This window comes from Caenorhabditis remanei, chromosome IV (genome assembly GCF_010183535.1).
Source record: "Caenorhabditis remanei strain PX506 chromosome IV, whole genome shotgun sequence".
Taxonomy (NCBI): Eukaryota; Metazoa; Nematoda; class Chromadorea; order Rhabditida; family Rhabditidae; genus Caenorhabditis; species Caenorhabditis remanei.
In genome coordinates, this window is record NC_071331.1 from 4,570,802 (window position 1) to 4,589,025 (window position 18,224).

Here is an 18,224-nt window from a genome sequence, read left to right on the forward strand (position 1 = left end):
TGATGTCGCAATCAGTTTCAAATATTTGAAACAATATTTTTCCATACTTGTCAACGGGCCGAAACGGGCCGACACTGGCCGGCTCGTAACTCGCGTCAAAATGAATATTATGAAAAATATACCAAAATGTAGATCTCAGCGAGTTCTATGCCCGTGACCTACTACGGACCGGATGGCTATTCGTTAATGTGCTGCGGGCCGGGAAAAAGTGCCAAAAAACGCGAAAATGGTCAAAAAAGCCATTCTAGCCCGGCCCGCGGCATATTAACGAATAGCCGTCCGGCCCGTAGTAGGTCACGGACATAGAACTCGTCGAGATCTACATTTTGGTATATTTTTTAGCTCATTAAACTCAGTTTGACGCGAGTTACGAACCGGCCCGTTTCGGCCCGTTTCGGTCCGTTGACAAGTATGTATTTTTCAGATATCCTAACGGAAATGGATGTCGAACAACATATATTATTGATTTTTTTGGAATTAATTTGGTTTTCAAGGATTTCGTGATGAGGTGAGCACCAGTTTTTTGATATTTTGGGATCTTAGTTGATATTTTTCGAATCTTGATGGGAATACAACAATTAATATACCGTTAAAACTATAATAGAAGCGTCCCTTTATTAGAGACGAACCATCAACATGTTAGAATAAATTTCTCTGGTTTTCACATATTCTTTGTCAAAGTTCGTGAAAAAAACTAATTCAAAACCCGTTTTTCGTTCAAAGTACTGCAAATTTTGAGGTTTTCGTGTTGTTTTGTCAGAGTTAATGTTAGTTTGGTTGAAAATTGATGACTTAAAAGTTTGAAAAATAGCTAAATCGAAAATTAACTATTTTCTGAAAATAGCTTGATCGAAATTGTGATTAAGTTGAGTACAGTACACATAGGGAAAGCTTGTCGGCTCATAACTTGGCTCACAGAAGGCTTCAGCAAAATTTTATTTCACATTCGGAATCTACGAACTCGAAAGTATCTGGAGCCAAATTCTTAAGTCGTTTGAATAAAAAGGACTTCCCATTTCTATTTTCCAAATACACTTTCCCTCCACTTTCCAGCCAACAATCACCTCACTGGATCGTTCAAGTCAGCAGGGAGTCATACGTCTGGAAGGCAACCCTCCAGTTGTTCGCCTACCTGCGCGACTTGTTCCGTCCAACAACTGTTCATTTCGACCCAGGAGACCTTCGATACGTCCTCAAAAATGTCAAAGGAGTGGGGATAGATGCCACCGGTGGACTTGGTTAGTTTTATTACGATTCAAAAATTGGGTAATATACATAGCTATTTAGTGAACAAAGATGTGAAAAACAAGAAAAGCTCTATAAATATTATATTTTCAGCTCCAAAATTTCTACTGCGTCTATGTGTGCACATGGATCACATGGGATCACATTTGTTTGATGAATTGCAGATTCTTGGAGGTCGGCAGCCAAAAAAGGAGCATCTTCCGTGATGAGTTGAAGATTCTTGCCATTTACTGGGTGGCATCTGATGAACTCATGTCGTAGAAAGCCTACTTTTTCCACGATATCAAAGATCACGACGATGGACTCGCGTGGGACAAAAAAAAACGCACACAACACATCAGGTACCTTTGTTCAATTGCATAACTTTTTGCTTATTTCGAAATATATGACAAGTGATTTTGCAGGTACACCGACCCAAGAACTGGCCGTGATTATAACCTACGGTGGCATTGCGACGGTCGTGAAATGGAACGCAAATGGACGCTGAAGATATGGATATCACTGGTGCCCTGTTCTATGTTTGGGATGAAAATATATTCTTTTTTTCATTTATTTTTTTTCTTCTCTGGAAAAATAAACTTTTTGAAAGAAAGATGTTCAAAAAGTTATTGTTTTAATATACATAACGTCTTACAATAGGCGCATAGAATGAAAGAAATTGGAGCAATATATATGTCGAGCCGGTGCAAAGTGTTGAAGTAAACAACTTCAAGAGGGCAATTAGGGGACACATTCTGACGTTTCGAAAACATAGTCATAAAACGGCTGCCCGATTTTTGTGAAACTTTGGAATATGCGTCCCACCCATTAATGTCTGTAAGATCAGTGAAAGTTACACTGTACTCCGAGACTGAAATTGGATGAAAAATTGGGGAATATTTCAGACGGAAAAAAGTGATATTAGTAATTGATGCTACCAGAAATACAATGAAGATTTTATGTTACAGTAGTTGTTGGTTCCCAACCAGAAGTCTTATTAGTGTGCCTTCTTTCATCTTTTGATGTTTCAAAATTAGTTTCGCGTTTTGCTATTACCCTTGATTTTTTCTTAGCACTCACCTGTGTTATATAATCCATTCAAACAGTTTTCCTTGAAACCAAGGCTGTCGCACGGCCGGCCGTGGCCCTCTTCTTTTAGGGCCGTCGAGGCCGCTGGTTAACCAAATGGGCTGAATTTTTGTACATCGACTAATCTTTTGGTTCTCTACAAGGCCGCCAGAAGAAGCAAAAATTTTCCATGGCTGGGAACTGAGATATAGAATCAGCCCACGGCCTTTTTGACAGCCTTGCTTGAAACTATAAAAACACAAGTTTGTTTTGTTAGCACGCAGACTTCAATACTATTTTTATGTAAGAGAAACCATTAACACTTGCCTGAAACTTTAAAACACATATTATATGGGTTTCGTTTTACCAACAAAAAAGTAATTTTCAGTTTTGTGAGCCACGTTTCCGATATAAATCAATCGGATTCCAATTGAAGCACGTTTACTTTGATAAGTCTTTTTTGGAACGGTAACTTTTTGATTTTGATTTTCGCACACCATAGTGCTTCTATATTTTCTGTTCTCAACAAAATCGTCTCGTGAATCATTTGTTGCAATCGAAAACTAGAGCTAATTACACCGCAATTAACATAGTCTGTTTCCATAAGTTAATATGATTTGACTGAGTTCAACCGGGTGGTTATCATTTGAATTTTGGAGTATTATATTATATTATTTTACCATTTATTTAATTCTAATATTCTGATTTTCACGCTCTTCTGATCCCCCAGTTTTCAGTGATATAAGACGGTTGAAATTTCAAATTTTTTTGCTAGCGAATTAGAAAATAGATTTCTGTAAATAATCTGTACTGAAAGTACAATATTTCCGTGAAGTTGAACGATTATGCAATAAACTGGCAATTACCAGAAAAAGTTGCATGTGAAGCACAGAGTTTTCCCACTTTGATCTGCTCACTCTGCTCACGTCATTTTCTGTTCTTTTTTCATAGTTTGTTCAAAAGTACAGAATCGGTATCAATACCGATTCTGTACCAAGAAATTTCTCCAGATTCGGTATGCATAACGATTCTGTACTCTGCATAAAAGGTCACGTGAAAAAAAGATTTCTCCAAGTTTGCTCAAAAGTACAGAATCGGTATCGATACCGATTCTGTACCAAACAACAATTCTGTATAAAAGTTCACGTGAAATATTGAAAATCCACAGTTTCAATGTGTCAAATTTTATTTATGATATTTTCGTTTACGTGGATTCAAATCAGATGTTCATTCAAAATGACAAAAATGACAATTTTCGATGAATAATTACCTAGATATTGTTATTCGATTTTGATCAACTTCACATTTTCTTACTTTAAAAGGAAACACTTTAAAACCTTTTTTGCAATGTTCATTAACACAAACGTTTTTTTTGTGTTGTTGAATAAGAAAATGGGAAGTTGATCAAAATCGAATAACAAAATCTAGGTAATTATTCATCGAAAATTGTCATTTTTGTCATTTTGAATGAACATCAGATTTGAATCCACGTAAACGAAAATATCATAAATAAAATTTGACACATTGAAACTGTGGAGTTTCAATATTTCACGTGACCTTTTACAGAATTGTTGTTTGGTACAGAATCGGTATCGATACCGATTCTGTACTTTTGAATATACTTGGAGAAATCTTTTTTTCACGTGACCTTTTATGTAGAGTACAGAATCGGTATGCATACCGAATCTGGAGGAATTTCTTGGTACAGAATCGATTCTGTACTTTTGAACAAACTATGAAAAAAGAACAGAAAATGACGTGAACAGATCGTAGTGAAGAAAGTTTGTTCTACATCATGATTTTTCACACATTTTTGAACAAAGTCTAAAACTAAAAAATAAATATGTACTAGTACAAAATTTCTCAATTTTCAAGAAAATAAGTTCGTGAGCAAGAAATTTTGAAATTTCGACCGTCTTATATATCAAACAACTGTTACACCTTTTCTTGTAGCAATGAGTTTGGAACACAGTGGTCTGACTTGAAAAAAACTTGTTTCATATAACATTTTTTATGTCCAGTTAAGGGAAACGATTATTAACATTTAATTTTCCGTAATGGATTTTTAGCCAGAAAAGAGCAGAGCTACAGTATACACCTATTAGCTTTCATATATTTTCATAAGTCTTCTTGTATTTTTTCTGTTTCAGATTTATAGTTTCTTCTCCAGTTTTTGGTTCAGAAGTTATTTATTGGATGTAAATGGAAGTGAATTTCCGCAAAAACACCTGACTGTTTCAAGTCGTCAATGAGACATCAAACTCGGTATTATCAGAATAGTGGTTAGAAAATAAAAAAATAGAAAACGTTTCACTATTTCACCGACTTCACATAATCAGTGACCACAATAGACATATGATATATTTACTGCATGGACACATCTCTTAATAACTTTCTTTGAAATCACCGCTTATCTGAGATGAATAGGTTCCCTGAAGATTTACTGATGATCTGTTTCAGTTCGGGCACTTTATGTAACATTTCGGATGAACGTTGCTCTGGTTCGCCCATACGCTGCTTGTCAATTTCTGTTACAGTCACTTATGATTTCAACTTCCCGGTTTTTTAATAACTTCATTGTTCGAATGAGACATATTTTAAACATATTTTCCAGACTTGCAACGGACCGGGCCGGGCCGGGCCGGCGGGCCGGCCCGGAATCTTGCAAGTCTGATATTTTCCGTTGTCTTCCAGATTCGGTGACATCTCTTAATTCCCGCTGATCTTTTTTTTTCAGGAACTGTATTTTTTTTGTATTTTTAAAAAATGTATTTCTGTATTTTTTTTCAATGTATTTCCTAATTGTAAAATTTTTCAATTTCATCAATTTTCTAAATTAAATTATAATTGTACGTTTTATCGGCATAAGGATAAATGATATAGTTTTCTGGTACTTTTCTTTTTCTAATAATGAAATCCATTCTCAACGATGATCAGTTTTTGCCGAAACAGAAGTTTTATTTTGTCGCGCGAACGGATCAAAAATTGATCAAAAATTTCCACGTTTTCTTTTGTCTTCTACTGAAACTTCAGAAATCTTTTGAAATACAGTACTTCTCAGAAATGGTTTTTGCCGTTCTCATTCTCTACTCTGGCATTAAAAACAAATAATGTTATTATGTCTGTTTCACTGTTTTTTAAAATCCAAACAGGATAATACCAGTAATTTTATTAAAACATCCGTCGTTTCAAATATGCATCTTCCTCCCAGACGCCCTCTTACTTAGTTTTTGTGTTATCTACTGCCGACATCATTATCATCTCCAAAAATTACTGTATCTAATAAGACAATCTTGAAATGGAATTTTTTGTAAATATACAAAAAAATCTAAAACAATTTTTAGGTTTCAAAGTTCCTAGATTTCGTTGCTTAGAATATTTGAATATTCTACATCGAGTACCCCCAGTATTATCCCAGTTCCTATTTTTTAATGCTCAAACTGTTAGTCCTGTAGTTTAAAACTTATCTGTTTCAATCTGAGCAATTCCTAACACGTTGGATTCCTCAAGTCAGTAAGTCTATGTGCATACTGTATTAGACCATTTCTATAGTTAGTTTCCACCCGATGTCTCCATAATCCGTATCGCCTTTTTTCAATACAACTGACAGATAGTATGCATACTCCAAGTATGTCTTCCATTATAGTTCTGTTTCAGTGACATAATTATTGCAACTTTCAATAACTTTCCTTTAGTAGTGTTCTGCGACTTTGTGAAAATTATTGATAGCACGAATCAACTCTCAATGTGAGGGCAGAAAGTTATTGAAGAACCACAAAAATGAAACAAAGATTCAGTAGAAAAGTGAATCGTCATCAAAATATAGAATTGGTTGTCTTCAAGCTTTATGAATGTTCTGAAACATGAAAACTATATTTCTGAAACTGAAAAAAAAAAGTGATACCAAAAATGATCTAGAAACAAAAATACACTTTTCATAAGAGGAAATGAACATCATGAAGAATAAATGTATTTTTGAGATAATGAATCTTTCATCGAGTATCAGAGATTCGCCTAAGCCAATATACGGAAATTCGTGTGTCAGAATCTTAAATTCAGAAAAAACTTGCCATTCTATCACAAACCAGTACTTTTCAGATGTTTCTGGTATATTTCCTCTGAAAGTTATCTATAAAAGCTTCCGAATATAAGTTTTTATTGATATTTGATATTAGAACTTTTTCTTGACATACATCTGACATCGAGACACATATGTTGTCAGTTTAACGCCTCTGGATAAAACTGCCAACTTTACGGCTCGATAATTCCGGGTCACATTGATTTTCCCCGCAAAATCCCCCGAAATTATGACCCGAACTCTCACACAGTTATTCCTCTTTATTTATGAATTGCCTTTTCCCGATTTATTCCATCAAAATCGGTCAATTCTACCAAATTCTACTAGTTTATTGCCGCGCCTCATTATTTAAACGGCGCGCGCTTTTGTCTACAGTATCCCGTTCGTCGCGGGAGTTAGATGTGCAGGCGGCGCACAGCCTTTTTAGGCCAACGCCCGCAGCCATGGCACTCTTCTCTCCACCGCACTCCTACTACTTTTTACGCCACGTTGCGGTCCGTTGGTGACGGATTTTCCCCTATTTTTTCCCTTTATTTTATTCCCCTTTATCTGTTCTCCTTCCCCTTGTTTTTCCCCTCTACACCATCTACAAAACCTCTACTAAACTCTACGAAACTCTACGTAACAGGTTTTACCTGACAGGAAGGAGAACCGAAAGGTTTCCTCGCACCCCACTAGGGAGCGAGGTTTTACTCCTACGCTTTTTGCTCCACAACTCCTGTCAACGGATTTTTCCCTTTCTCTTGTCCCTATCTTTCTCTTAATAAACGGGTCACTGAGAAATTGTGTACTGTTTTGCCGTCTGCACAGCTCATCCGAAGGTTCTGCGGAACTGGGTCTCATACGGCGCATACAGGGGGTCTCCCTGGGTTATGACTGTGTCCTGGTCTTCGGCTGGACCTACAGGCATTGTCAACATGGTGCATCGACGGACGGTCTGTTCAAGGTAGTAGAACTTCGAGTTCTCCCCTCTACAAGTTACAATTCGAACCCAAGTCGAACCCGCTAGCCTTCCTGGCGTCTGAGCAACCCACTTCCACGAACTCGACGAAAAACGACAAAATTCTACGATTTCCACGACAATATACTCGATCGACAACATCTGGCAGCCCACAGAGGCGATATTCTACAAATTATTCGCGAAAATCGCATAATCGGCGAAGAAATCTACAAAAAATCGATAAATCTGCCATAAATATCGATAATTCTACATAAATCAGCTTCAAATCGTGATAAAATAATTTACTACACACGAAAAGCTTTGATTCTTTCTTAAATTCTACATTTATAGCCAGAAAATGCCATATTCCATCGAGAAAATTCAAAAAATCGATATAAATCGTCCTCGCGGCGAAATCAGTACCAAATCCGGTCGAATTCTACAAAAAATTCTGAAAAAATCTGAAAATCAGGTGTTTTCGGGCTTCTTCGGCCTTCGGTTGTCATTTTTTTCGAAAAAATTCGGTCTATTTTACCCGAAAATCGATGTTAAAACATCGAAATTATTTGAATTCAATTCAAATTATTTTCGGAGGTATACGGTCGACAATGCGCGAGTCATTGTACGCAAACACCGATTGCGTACAATGCGCACTCGGTCGCATACAGTACTCAATACGATAAGTGGGCGCCGACGCTCAAAAATGAGCGTGTGGCGCGCGAGGTGTATGCCATACACTCCGCACACACACTTGCTCACTCTAAAAATTTTCCGATTTTTTACCGAAAAAATTCCCGTTTTTATCGATTTTTCTCCCCTTTTCCCCACAAATTCGATGAAAATCGAATAAAATGTTGCATCCCATATCGAAAAGGTAAGATTGAGTTTAAAAGTACTCGAAAATCCACGAAAATCGCATAAAAATGCGTATTCTACATGAAAAATCGACAATCCGAAGCCGCAGCCCACCGATCGACAGAAAATTCTACGAAAAAGTCGCCAAATAGGCGCAATCTACACGATTCCAGTCATTTACACAGCCAGGAGGCTAAAAAAGTCTACGTAGCCCACAAAAATGCCGAACATCGGCTAAAAATCGCCAAAATTGGGGAAAATTCGCGTATTCCAGCGAAAACGTCTACAAATCGGAGTGGTAACCCACCCGTCTACTATAAAAATCCACTGAACCTGCCGTTTTCTAAAATTTCTACGAAAATACGAGTAATTCGTTGAAAAATTATCAAGTATTGGCATTTTTCGTAAAAATCGTATCGGAAACTGAAGAATCAGTTACGATTGGCACCCACAAGTCTCCAAAAGCGAACGCGTGGCCGGAAAATCTTCCGAAAAGCTGAGGAGCGCCCCACTAAGAGCAGAATGACCGAAAATTCGCCGAAAACGGCCAGAATTTTATAAATTCTGATGTTTCTTGAGCTAAAAAGCCAAGAATTCGTAAATTCTTGATCAAAGAATATCTAGAATAGTAAATTATCGACTTACTAGGCGAATTGCTGCCCAAATTTTGAAGAATCATGGAATTCCCACAGAAATTTATATTTTCGAAAAAAAAAAATTCGAAAATCAATAAAATCTGAAAATCGAGTCAAATCGATTCAAATCTGATTCCAATTCATTCAATAATGAATACAATCGGAGCAACCCACCCTTTCGAGGGAAATTATGCCCGAATTGTGACAAAAATCAGAAAATTTCCGTGGGAACGTGATTTCGAAAAATTTCGAAAATCCAGAAAAATCCAAATCGATGAAAAATCGATTCGATAATGATTCTAATTCATAATTACAATGAATTCAATTGGAGCAACCCACTTTTAGAGGGGAACCTATGCCCGATTTTTACTAGAATCTGAAAATTTCCATTGGAAATTTATTTCGAAAATTTTCGAAAGTCTATTAAAAATATTTTCGAATGTTTTTGAGACTCGAATGATTCTAATTCATTGATAAAATAATTATACAAAGCAATTCGTCCTATTTTGGCAAAGATTCTGATCGATTCTCTGACAGATGTACCAAATTTCACTGAGAAATCAGTGGGAAATTTCGAAAAATCAATAAAAATCTTCGGCTCGGGTAATCCCGAAGCTCCAAAAGCCTATCAATCACCGCAAAAGTGAATATCAAGGCCGGCTTAGCAAAGGTTAGTAAGATTTGCAGCCCACATATCAGAAATTCAGAAGAATTTGGCTGAAAATAATGGAAAATTTCCAAAAAATCGATAAAAGTCGATTTGCACATTCTCATAGCACCCCTCAAACATTAAGCATAGCTGAAAAGGCATGCCAAAAAGCATTTTTGCTAGGGGAGGTGCTGCCCAAATTTTCATTTTTTCAAAAAACTTAATTTTTTTCCCAAACTGGAAAAAAAAATAGTGATTGGCTGAAAATTTGGTTGAGAATACTGGAAATTGTCCAAAAAATCGATGATATCCGATTTTAAATATTTTCATAGCACCCCACACACACCATTCATAGCCAAAAAAGGCTTGACAAAAAAGCATTTTTGCTAGGGGGAGTGCTGCCCAAATTTTCAATTTTTCTGAAAAGATAGAAAAATTTCCAATCTGAAAACTCGGATGAAATTTTTTTTGGAGCTTTTCATCTACATCATACTTTCCCACTTAAGGAAGTGGGTGAGCCTTCGGGAGACACCTCGCAGCCCACTTTTATCTGAACTTTCGATATTTTTCAGTGCATTCGAACAAGATTCTGATTCGGCTCGAATGACTTAACACTGATTCTTCATGAATCTCATAGTGAAATCAGTCCACAAGACCTCATATTGCTGAAGAATCTGGTCAGTATCCCACAAAGATCGATTTCGATTATTTTCGAAAACACCAAAAATCGATAAACATTAACAATGAATATCCGATAACGTCTGCTTTTCTAGTTGATTCTAAAAAGAATTTCCAACATCTACCAGACTACAATGGCAATAGAAATCCGAAAACTTTCACATCTGAAAGCACGAAAAAGTACGAATCAGGCTAACACTGACCCCCTTTCATACATTCTTTCTCGCTTCTGACACTGATAATCTGTACTCATCTTTCTCTCGCTCTCTTGACCGAACTCGTCTCTCTCTAACAGTTCTACAACACATCTGTTTTTATTTCAGAATGTCATCCCCACATACAATGATCGAGCAACCCACCATAAATTGCCGAGCCAAACAGAGGGACAAATAGTCAGATGATGCATCCCACATCGGAGCACCGAGTCACTGAAGAAGAGAGATTAAAGAGAAGAAGAAAGAAGAAGCCCACAAGAATACCAGTGAGTACAGTTAACAATTGACTAGTTAACGGAATTAACATGATGCTTCTTATAGAGAAAGACTGGAATCTCCAAGGAACCCACCCAAGAGAAGATGTCTTGTGCGCCCACCCACCGATTCCGGACGAAGTTCGTTGACATTAAGCACGAGTGGACGTCATCCACCACTCATAAAGCATACACATTGGCAGCCCACAAGGCTGTCCAACTTGTTAATTCCTTGTTGAATCTGTTATATTGTTGACATTGTATCTCTGGCAACCCACGTTAATAAACGGTTGTGTAACTAAAACAAAGGTACACATTGCTCTATCAATCTTAAAAGATCCGAATATCTGCTCGCTCTGCTAGCTACTATGCTTCCACAATCTACATCTACTAAACAAATACTATTGAGAGCATCTGAAAAACGGTACTCAATACGCACTCTTCTCTTTCCAGCTACCAGACCAGATGATACAGAATCTGAGTCCTACATTGTTGAAAACTTAAGGAAGTTGACGACGATAGAGAAAGTTAAGAAGTCAGAAAGCAGATAAGATACAAGCATAGAAAGTAAATGAAAGAACTGTTCATCGAGCAGCCCACTTTTTTAAGAGAGCCAGTAAAGAGCAATTTCCAAAACTCCCACAAAAAGGGAAACAAAAATCTTGAATAAGAGGAACACCAACGTGTTAACGAGAGTTGTACTGCATCAGAGAGCGACGAAATGATAAAAGGGAAAGATCTTTAACCTCATTGATTCATTGTAACCACAACTGTCATCTGAAAATAAAATTTTTGCCCAATATTGTACTATCATATAACTTCATCACCTAGTTTCACGAGTTTTATACTCAACTGTTATTTGATACTGCTACTTTGTATGAACTTGCTCCTGGAATGTTGCTGAAATGACTGGAAAGAAACAAAAACTCTACGAGCACAAATTTCTACATATATTGGAGAAACTCATATAACATCTACAGATAAAGGGAGGATTAAATCCACCAACTGCGACTCGGTAGAAGAGTCGGGTGACCCCAATGGACAGGGAAGCCCTCAATTTAAGATCACATAATAGTGTTGAATCATACAATCCCAGTATGAAAATTAGAAAGACCGCGATACTTGACGTATTCTATCAACGAGACTAGATCCTACGACTTCCAGCATCTTGCTAAGGACCGGAGGGTATCTGTTTCCGGCCAGTTACAGATACTAAAAGAGGACTACACCAGGCTGACCTATTATAGTGGCAGTATGTCAGGCAGACCACAACCATCTACACGTGTAATTCCTTGGCACTATTATGACACCTAAATACACCTGAATCACTGAAAATTCTAGACTTTAGTTGATTCAATCGTACTACAAAAAATATTGCAACCCGCGAAGTGAAGAGCTGAAGGCAGTACTATCTACAATCGGAAATAATAATACTGAAAAGTTTCTACGTTAATTTAATTTGACAATTCGATCGTTGAGAGACGTTTCGATGTGCAAAAAACTTCTACAACTACAATTCATTTCAAAAAAAAAAAAAAAAAAAGTGTTAAAATAAATCTCACTTTCGGCATTCTAGTTTAAATCACGTTGAAATGAACAAAATCTACATAAAAAGAGACACGACTGTATATGTCCTCTGTACTCTTACACATCGTTACAGATTTCTCTTCAGAGTCTCTCCGAACGAATTAGTTTTCGACACTCCTCTGCGAGAAAATGAAGATGTGAGCGTTTTTAGCTCGATCACTAGTCCTTCCTTCTGTGACTCAATATATCCAATTACGTGGCATAGTCCATGAGATATTTGATTCATCCACATCTTGGTGGAGAAAGATGTTGGAGTCTGAGAACCGGACTAAAAGAGCCGGATGACTATTCGGACCAGAAGAGCGAGTTCTCTACGGTAGGAGCAAACCTCTCTTCATGACGTCGAAGAAAGATTCAGAGGAAGTTAGCAGATTCAGCTGATGCTCATCGACTAAAAACATCAACTCGCATCCCACAGTCTCAAAGAGCTAGTGGTTATAATGTCCATCCACTAATTTCTACACTGACAACTCGGAGCGGCACAGACCTACAAGGCCCCTTCAGTCCCACCAGAGGGCTTGCTACCTAATGAATAAATTCATCCTGGTCACTGTTGGGCGTCGTATAACAGGTCTAAGGATCTAAAGGTATCCGGGAAAGTCAACATGTTGTTAGGCGAAGCGGCAGTCCTATAAGGATCACAAGGTACTGACATAGCGCAAATGCAGGCCGTGTGATAGATGTGAGAGGACAATGGACCTAAAAGTATTCGATCCTACACATGCGAAAGTCTGTTCACACTGGAATCTAACGGAAACTAGTGATATAGTAAGATAACTATCCACTAGCAACAGCTACCCACAACGGGTCTGTTCACGCCGGGATTTTACAGGAATTGGTGGAATAGCAAGAGAACTATCCACTGACAACAGCAACCCACAAAAGTCTGTTCACACTGGAATCTAACGGAAACTAGTGGTATAGTAATACAACTATCCACTGGCAACAGCTACCCACTAAAGGTCTGTTCACGCCGGGATTTTACAGGAATTGGTGGAATAGCAAGAGGGCTACCCACTGACAACAGTCTTTTTACAAACCCCTCTACGTCAATTACCAACAACACACAAGACCAGAGAGTAATCTCGATTCTACTGTTTATCCAGTTCGATTGGGCAACGTCCACTCTATTATACCAATCCCATATATTTATCACTGTATCCCCTATAACATATCCATAATACATCTATTTCCAGGGTACTGATTTTCAACGTTCGAACGAACAACAACTTCAACCATGGCCGAGAAAACTGCTGGCATCCCACAGTCGTCCAACACCGGTGAATCCGTCGGCAGAACGGTTACTGGACCGTTGAAACGAATCATCGACAACACCGTCTACTCCGCTAGCAGGCATGCAACTTCGACCAAACGGTTCCTTACCAACATTAAAAACTCTACAACAACTCCCAATATGGGACAGCTAAAGAGACTCGACGAGACGCTTACGGAGACCCGTAAGCAAATCACGAACTTGAGAGCCCTCCCAGACCATGTCAACGCAAAAAAGGCGCACCCACTCGTCCTTGCATCAGTCAGTAAAGACAAATACTTGGAGGAAATGGATAACTACCTTGCCAAGACCAAGTACTTGACAGCCATCTCCATATGCACTGAACTGATCCAACAGATCGAGGCCGAGTTGTCCGAACATGGTCAACCAGCCAGCCCGTTTGACGAGAGTATCCACGACGCCAACTCGGCAGTCGAACAATTGGGATTGCTCGTTATCGACCCACAAACGGGAGATCTGATCGAAGAAGAGGGGCAGCCCATAGAAGACATCATTGTCCAGCTCACCAATGAGCTAGAAGAGACGAAGCTACTCGCTCAGTCATTGGAAGAAGCTAGTGAAAATAAAGATGGTGATGCTAAAGAACCGACGCCACTCGCAGATACCGAGAATGAGCAACGGCATCTACCAGAAGAAGAGGCGGCAACCCACTTGGAGGACTCTAACTTGGAGGATAAGCTGAAAGACTTGGAAACCGAAATGGAGAAAGTCAAGTTAGAGATCCAAGAAAAGGCTGCCGAAGAAAAAAGACTCCGAGATGAGATTCTGAGGGTAGAGGCAAAGATTGCGAACAGGGGCGTCGCAACACCGATCCTGATTATCTCCATCGATGAGAAAAAACCGACAGATCCACCTCTTCGCAACGATGATCACTCGCATCCCACAATACTTGAGAAGCAGAAATCGTCAGAACATCCACATGTCAGTAATGACAGAGCTCAAACGAGCCAATCCGATGAGAAAGGCAGCTCTCGCACAACAGAACTCGTACATCAGCACACTGAGAAATCAGAGATAGCAGAGAGAAAAAAGCAGTTAGAACAAGAACAAAAAAGAAAACAGGCTCAACAGACGGGCTCTGAACTTGATAAAATCCACAAAACCTTGAATAAAGATGAACAGAGATCTCAAGGAATCCGTCAGTACAACGATGACATCATGCCATCGGAAGACGACGACGACTATGCCATGAAATTCTTGGAGTTGGGCAACCGTTATTCAGAATATGATAAGAATGGCAACCCACATTTGACTCCTCCATCAAAAACTATTCCTGATCACTTGAAAAATGTCAGTTTCCACAATGTACATGGTTATCTCGTGACATTTGACGGTTCTTCAGATTTTGACATCTTCCGGAACATTTTTCGTGACTATGTCATTCAGAACCCAAACATAACGAGCAGTTACAAACTCTTGTTGTTAAAACAACATCTGACAGGTCGAGCGAGCAAATGTCTCTACCGCCTTGAAGACACAGAAGAAGCTATTCGCCTCACTTTCAAAGAACTCGAGTCCAAATACGGACGAAAGTCTGACAAGATGACTCTGCACAATAAATTTGGCAGCATCCCATTCCACCATACAGATAGCGATCGTATGACGGACGATCTTCGAGCCCACCGAATGGTTCTGAGCGAAATGAAAGAAAGAGGAATGAATATTGATGACGAAGCAGTCATCAAGCAATTCTGCACCAAACTTCCAGGCGAAATGAGAAAAAGAGTGGTCGAAAAATTCATCGCCACTAATGGAAATCTGACATTTGACATGGTTCATGCCATAGTGGTTAACGGAATCGAAGAGATCCGAATCAGCGAGTCTTACTTCGAGGACAGAGGAGTGGATTACGATTCACTGCATACGCACCCCACGAACAAAGCGGACAACAACGTGTTCCGCAACTACTCTCAATAGCCGCCTTTCGAAGGCAGGCACGGGAGCTAAGTAACTGTTCCGCGTGCCACCCTCTGCCCTGCCACCAGAAATTGTTTCTACTAACAATTCAATATCAACGTTCTGTCCAGAAATCATAAGCTTCTGTAAACTGTTCAATTTCTCTACTCCTAATATTCTCTACTATCTCTCTACCATATGCCTTAAGCAAGATCCAAATTGGACTTATATTATCCCTAATGAATGATCAAATAAATAAAAGAGTTATAAATACCCACTCTGAGAGAGCCAAAGAGTACAGTATCCCACAATGACATGAACTGACTATGATTCTACCGTCAACTACGTCAAGAGGCAGTAATACTTCGTCACAACACTGATGTATTTATTAGTTCTACAAGTCTTTATCACAATCATGATACGTTCTCTTGCTCCTCCCCCGGGGAGTGTTGTCAGTTTAACGCCTCTGGATAAAACTGCCAACTTTACGGCTCGATAATTCCGGGTCACATTGATTTTCCCCGCAAAATCCCCCGAAATTATGACCCGAACTCTCACACAGTTATTCCTCTTTATTTATGAATTGCCTTTTCCCGATTTATTCCATCAAAATCGGTCAATTCTACCAAATTCTACTAGTTTATTGCCGCGCCTCATTATTTAAACGGCGCGCGCTTTTGTCTACAGTATCCCGTTCGTCGCGGGAGTTAGATGTGCAGGCGGCGCACAGCCTTTTTAGGCCAACGCCCGCAGCCATGGCACTCTTCTCTCCACCGCACTCCTACTACTTTTTACGCCACGTTGCGGTCCGTTGGTGACGGATTTTCCCCTATTTTTTCCCTTTATTTTATTCCCCTTTATCTGTTCTCCTTCCCCTTGTTTTTCCCCTCTACACCATCTACAAAACCTCTACTAAACTCTACGAAACTCTACGTAACAGGTTTTACCTGACAGGAAGGAGAACCGAAAGGTTTCCTCGCACCCCACTAGGGAGCGAGGTTTTACTCCTACGCTTTTTGCTCCACAACTCCTGTCAACGGATTTTTCCCTTTCTCTTGTCCCTATCTTTCTCTTAATAAACGGGTCACTGAGAAATTGTGTACTGTTTTGCCGTCTGCACAGCTCATCCGAAGGTTCTGCGGAACTGGGTCTCATACGGCGCATACAGGGGGTCTCCCTGGGTTATGACTGTGTCCTGGTCTTCGGCTGGACCTACAGGCATTGTCAACAACATAGTTTGGATTGCCAATTTTTCACCTCTTTGAAACCGTTAAGTTTTTTGTTTCAGAAAAGTGATAAAAAGGCGGTGAGGGAAAAATCAATAAGTTTGAACGTCTGAGCGATTTCCGAACAAGAGGTTAAGAATGCACAATGAAAACAATAGTAAAGGTACATTATTTAAAAATTGAGAAAACTGTAATTTTTAGTTATTAGACATCATTATCTCTGAATTTACTTGTTGAATTTTCCTGTTGCACTGAGGTAATAAATAATTGATTAAAAAAATATACTGATTCCATCGACAAACTGATTGAAATCTTGAGGTTTTACAAAATTTTCGGTAAAAATAAGCGTGAAATGAAGTAAACTAATAGTACACATCAGAAATATATTTAAAATAAAGAAACAGTGACAAAAAGTTGTAAATTATCTTATTTTCCATCAGAAACCGCTTCAACAAAACGTAGAATAAAAAATTCAGAAGTCACAAATTTTATAAACTTTTTGAGACAGTTTTGAGACAAATGGGTTAAAGTTTGGGAAACATGAAATTTACGCCCCTATTTTCTCACCTTCACGATATTCCCCTTTTTTTTCACCCCACCGATTGTGCTACCCACAATCGCTCCTACCTTCAATTGTTATTTTACTATTAAAAGTTCAAAAAAAACTTGTTATTGAAAAAGCAGTCTACTGACCACCACGCATCACGAAAAGGACTTTATTTCTAGTCTAATTTGAAGAACATATGGAAGCAGAGCCATTGTCAATCAATTTTTGCACCTTTTGAAACAGAATATTTTTAGTTTTATGAACTGATTGAAAAAATGAGAAACAACGGATATCAATGTCCCTAAAGTAATGACAAAATGGGGACCGTCATAATTAAAAACAATTTGAATCATGTTATAATAAATAAACCAATGAAAAGTAGTAAATTCAAACCTAGCATATGATCTGAGTAGAAAGGAATTCCGCCTTCCGCCTTTCGTCTTTTCAAAAACGCTCAATACTGAATAAGACATTAATGATAGTAGGGATAAAAATAACACTTTGAAACAGAAATAGCTGGAAAACCCTTTGAAACTGAAAAGCTACGTCCGAACAAAATGTTCTGTTGGAATCATGGAAAACGGCTTTTTAGAACATTTCTGAAATAACAATTTTATTGTTTCTATGCGGTCATTAACCAGTATTTGTCATCATTAGTTTACTATATTCTTTACAATATATGTGAGCTAGATCTTCATAGAAAATAAAAAATCTACAGTTTTTAATTGTGTTCAAGAAGAAAACCCGCATTATGACTTGTTTAAGATGTTCAAGAAAAAATTGATAACACTGTTTTAATTTCTCCTAATTTTTTATCCTCACCAATTTTTAAGATAATTGCATGGACACCATTGACCTCAACAAAAATACATGGTATTAAAGAAAACGTGGCACAGTAATATATGTATCTCATCATGCTTGAAATTTTTTTTGAAACATAAACGTTCACAATGAAATAACGGGTCGGTTATGTTTACTGTCTTTGAAGTTTATGTGTTTTAAAATTAATTTGGAAAATGTGATTGATATGAGAAGTATCATAAAACATGAAACCAAATTTTGATTTCGAGAAACATTC

General features: G+C 38.3%; 1 protein-coding gene across 1 annotated transcript; it reads left to right on the forward strand.

Annotated features, from left to right (window-relative positions):
* Positions 1-503: 503 nt before the first annotated feature.
* On the forward strand, positions 504-1,451 carry GCK72_012427 (uncharacterized protein; the record flags this gene model as incomplete). The annotated part of the gene is made up of 3 exons (XM_053729105.1): positions 504-508; positions 1,054-1,238; positions 1,339-1,451. 3 exons carry the CDS (start codon positions 504-506, stop codon positions 1,449-1,451), a joined length of 303 nt encoding a protein of 100 aa, XP_053583877.1.
* Positions 1,452-18,224: the final 16,773 nt, after the last annotated feature.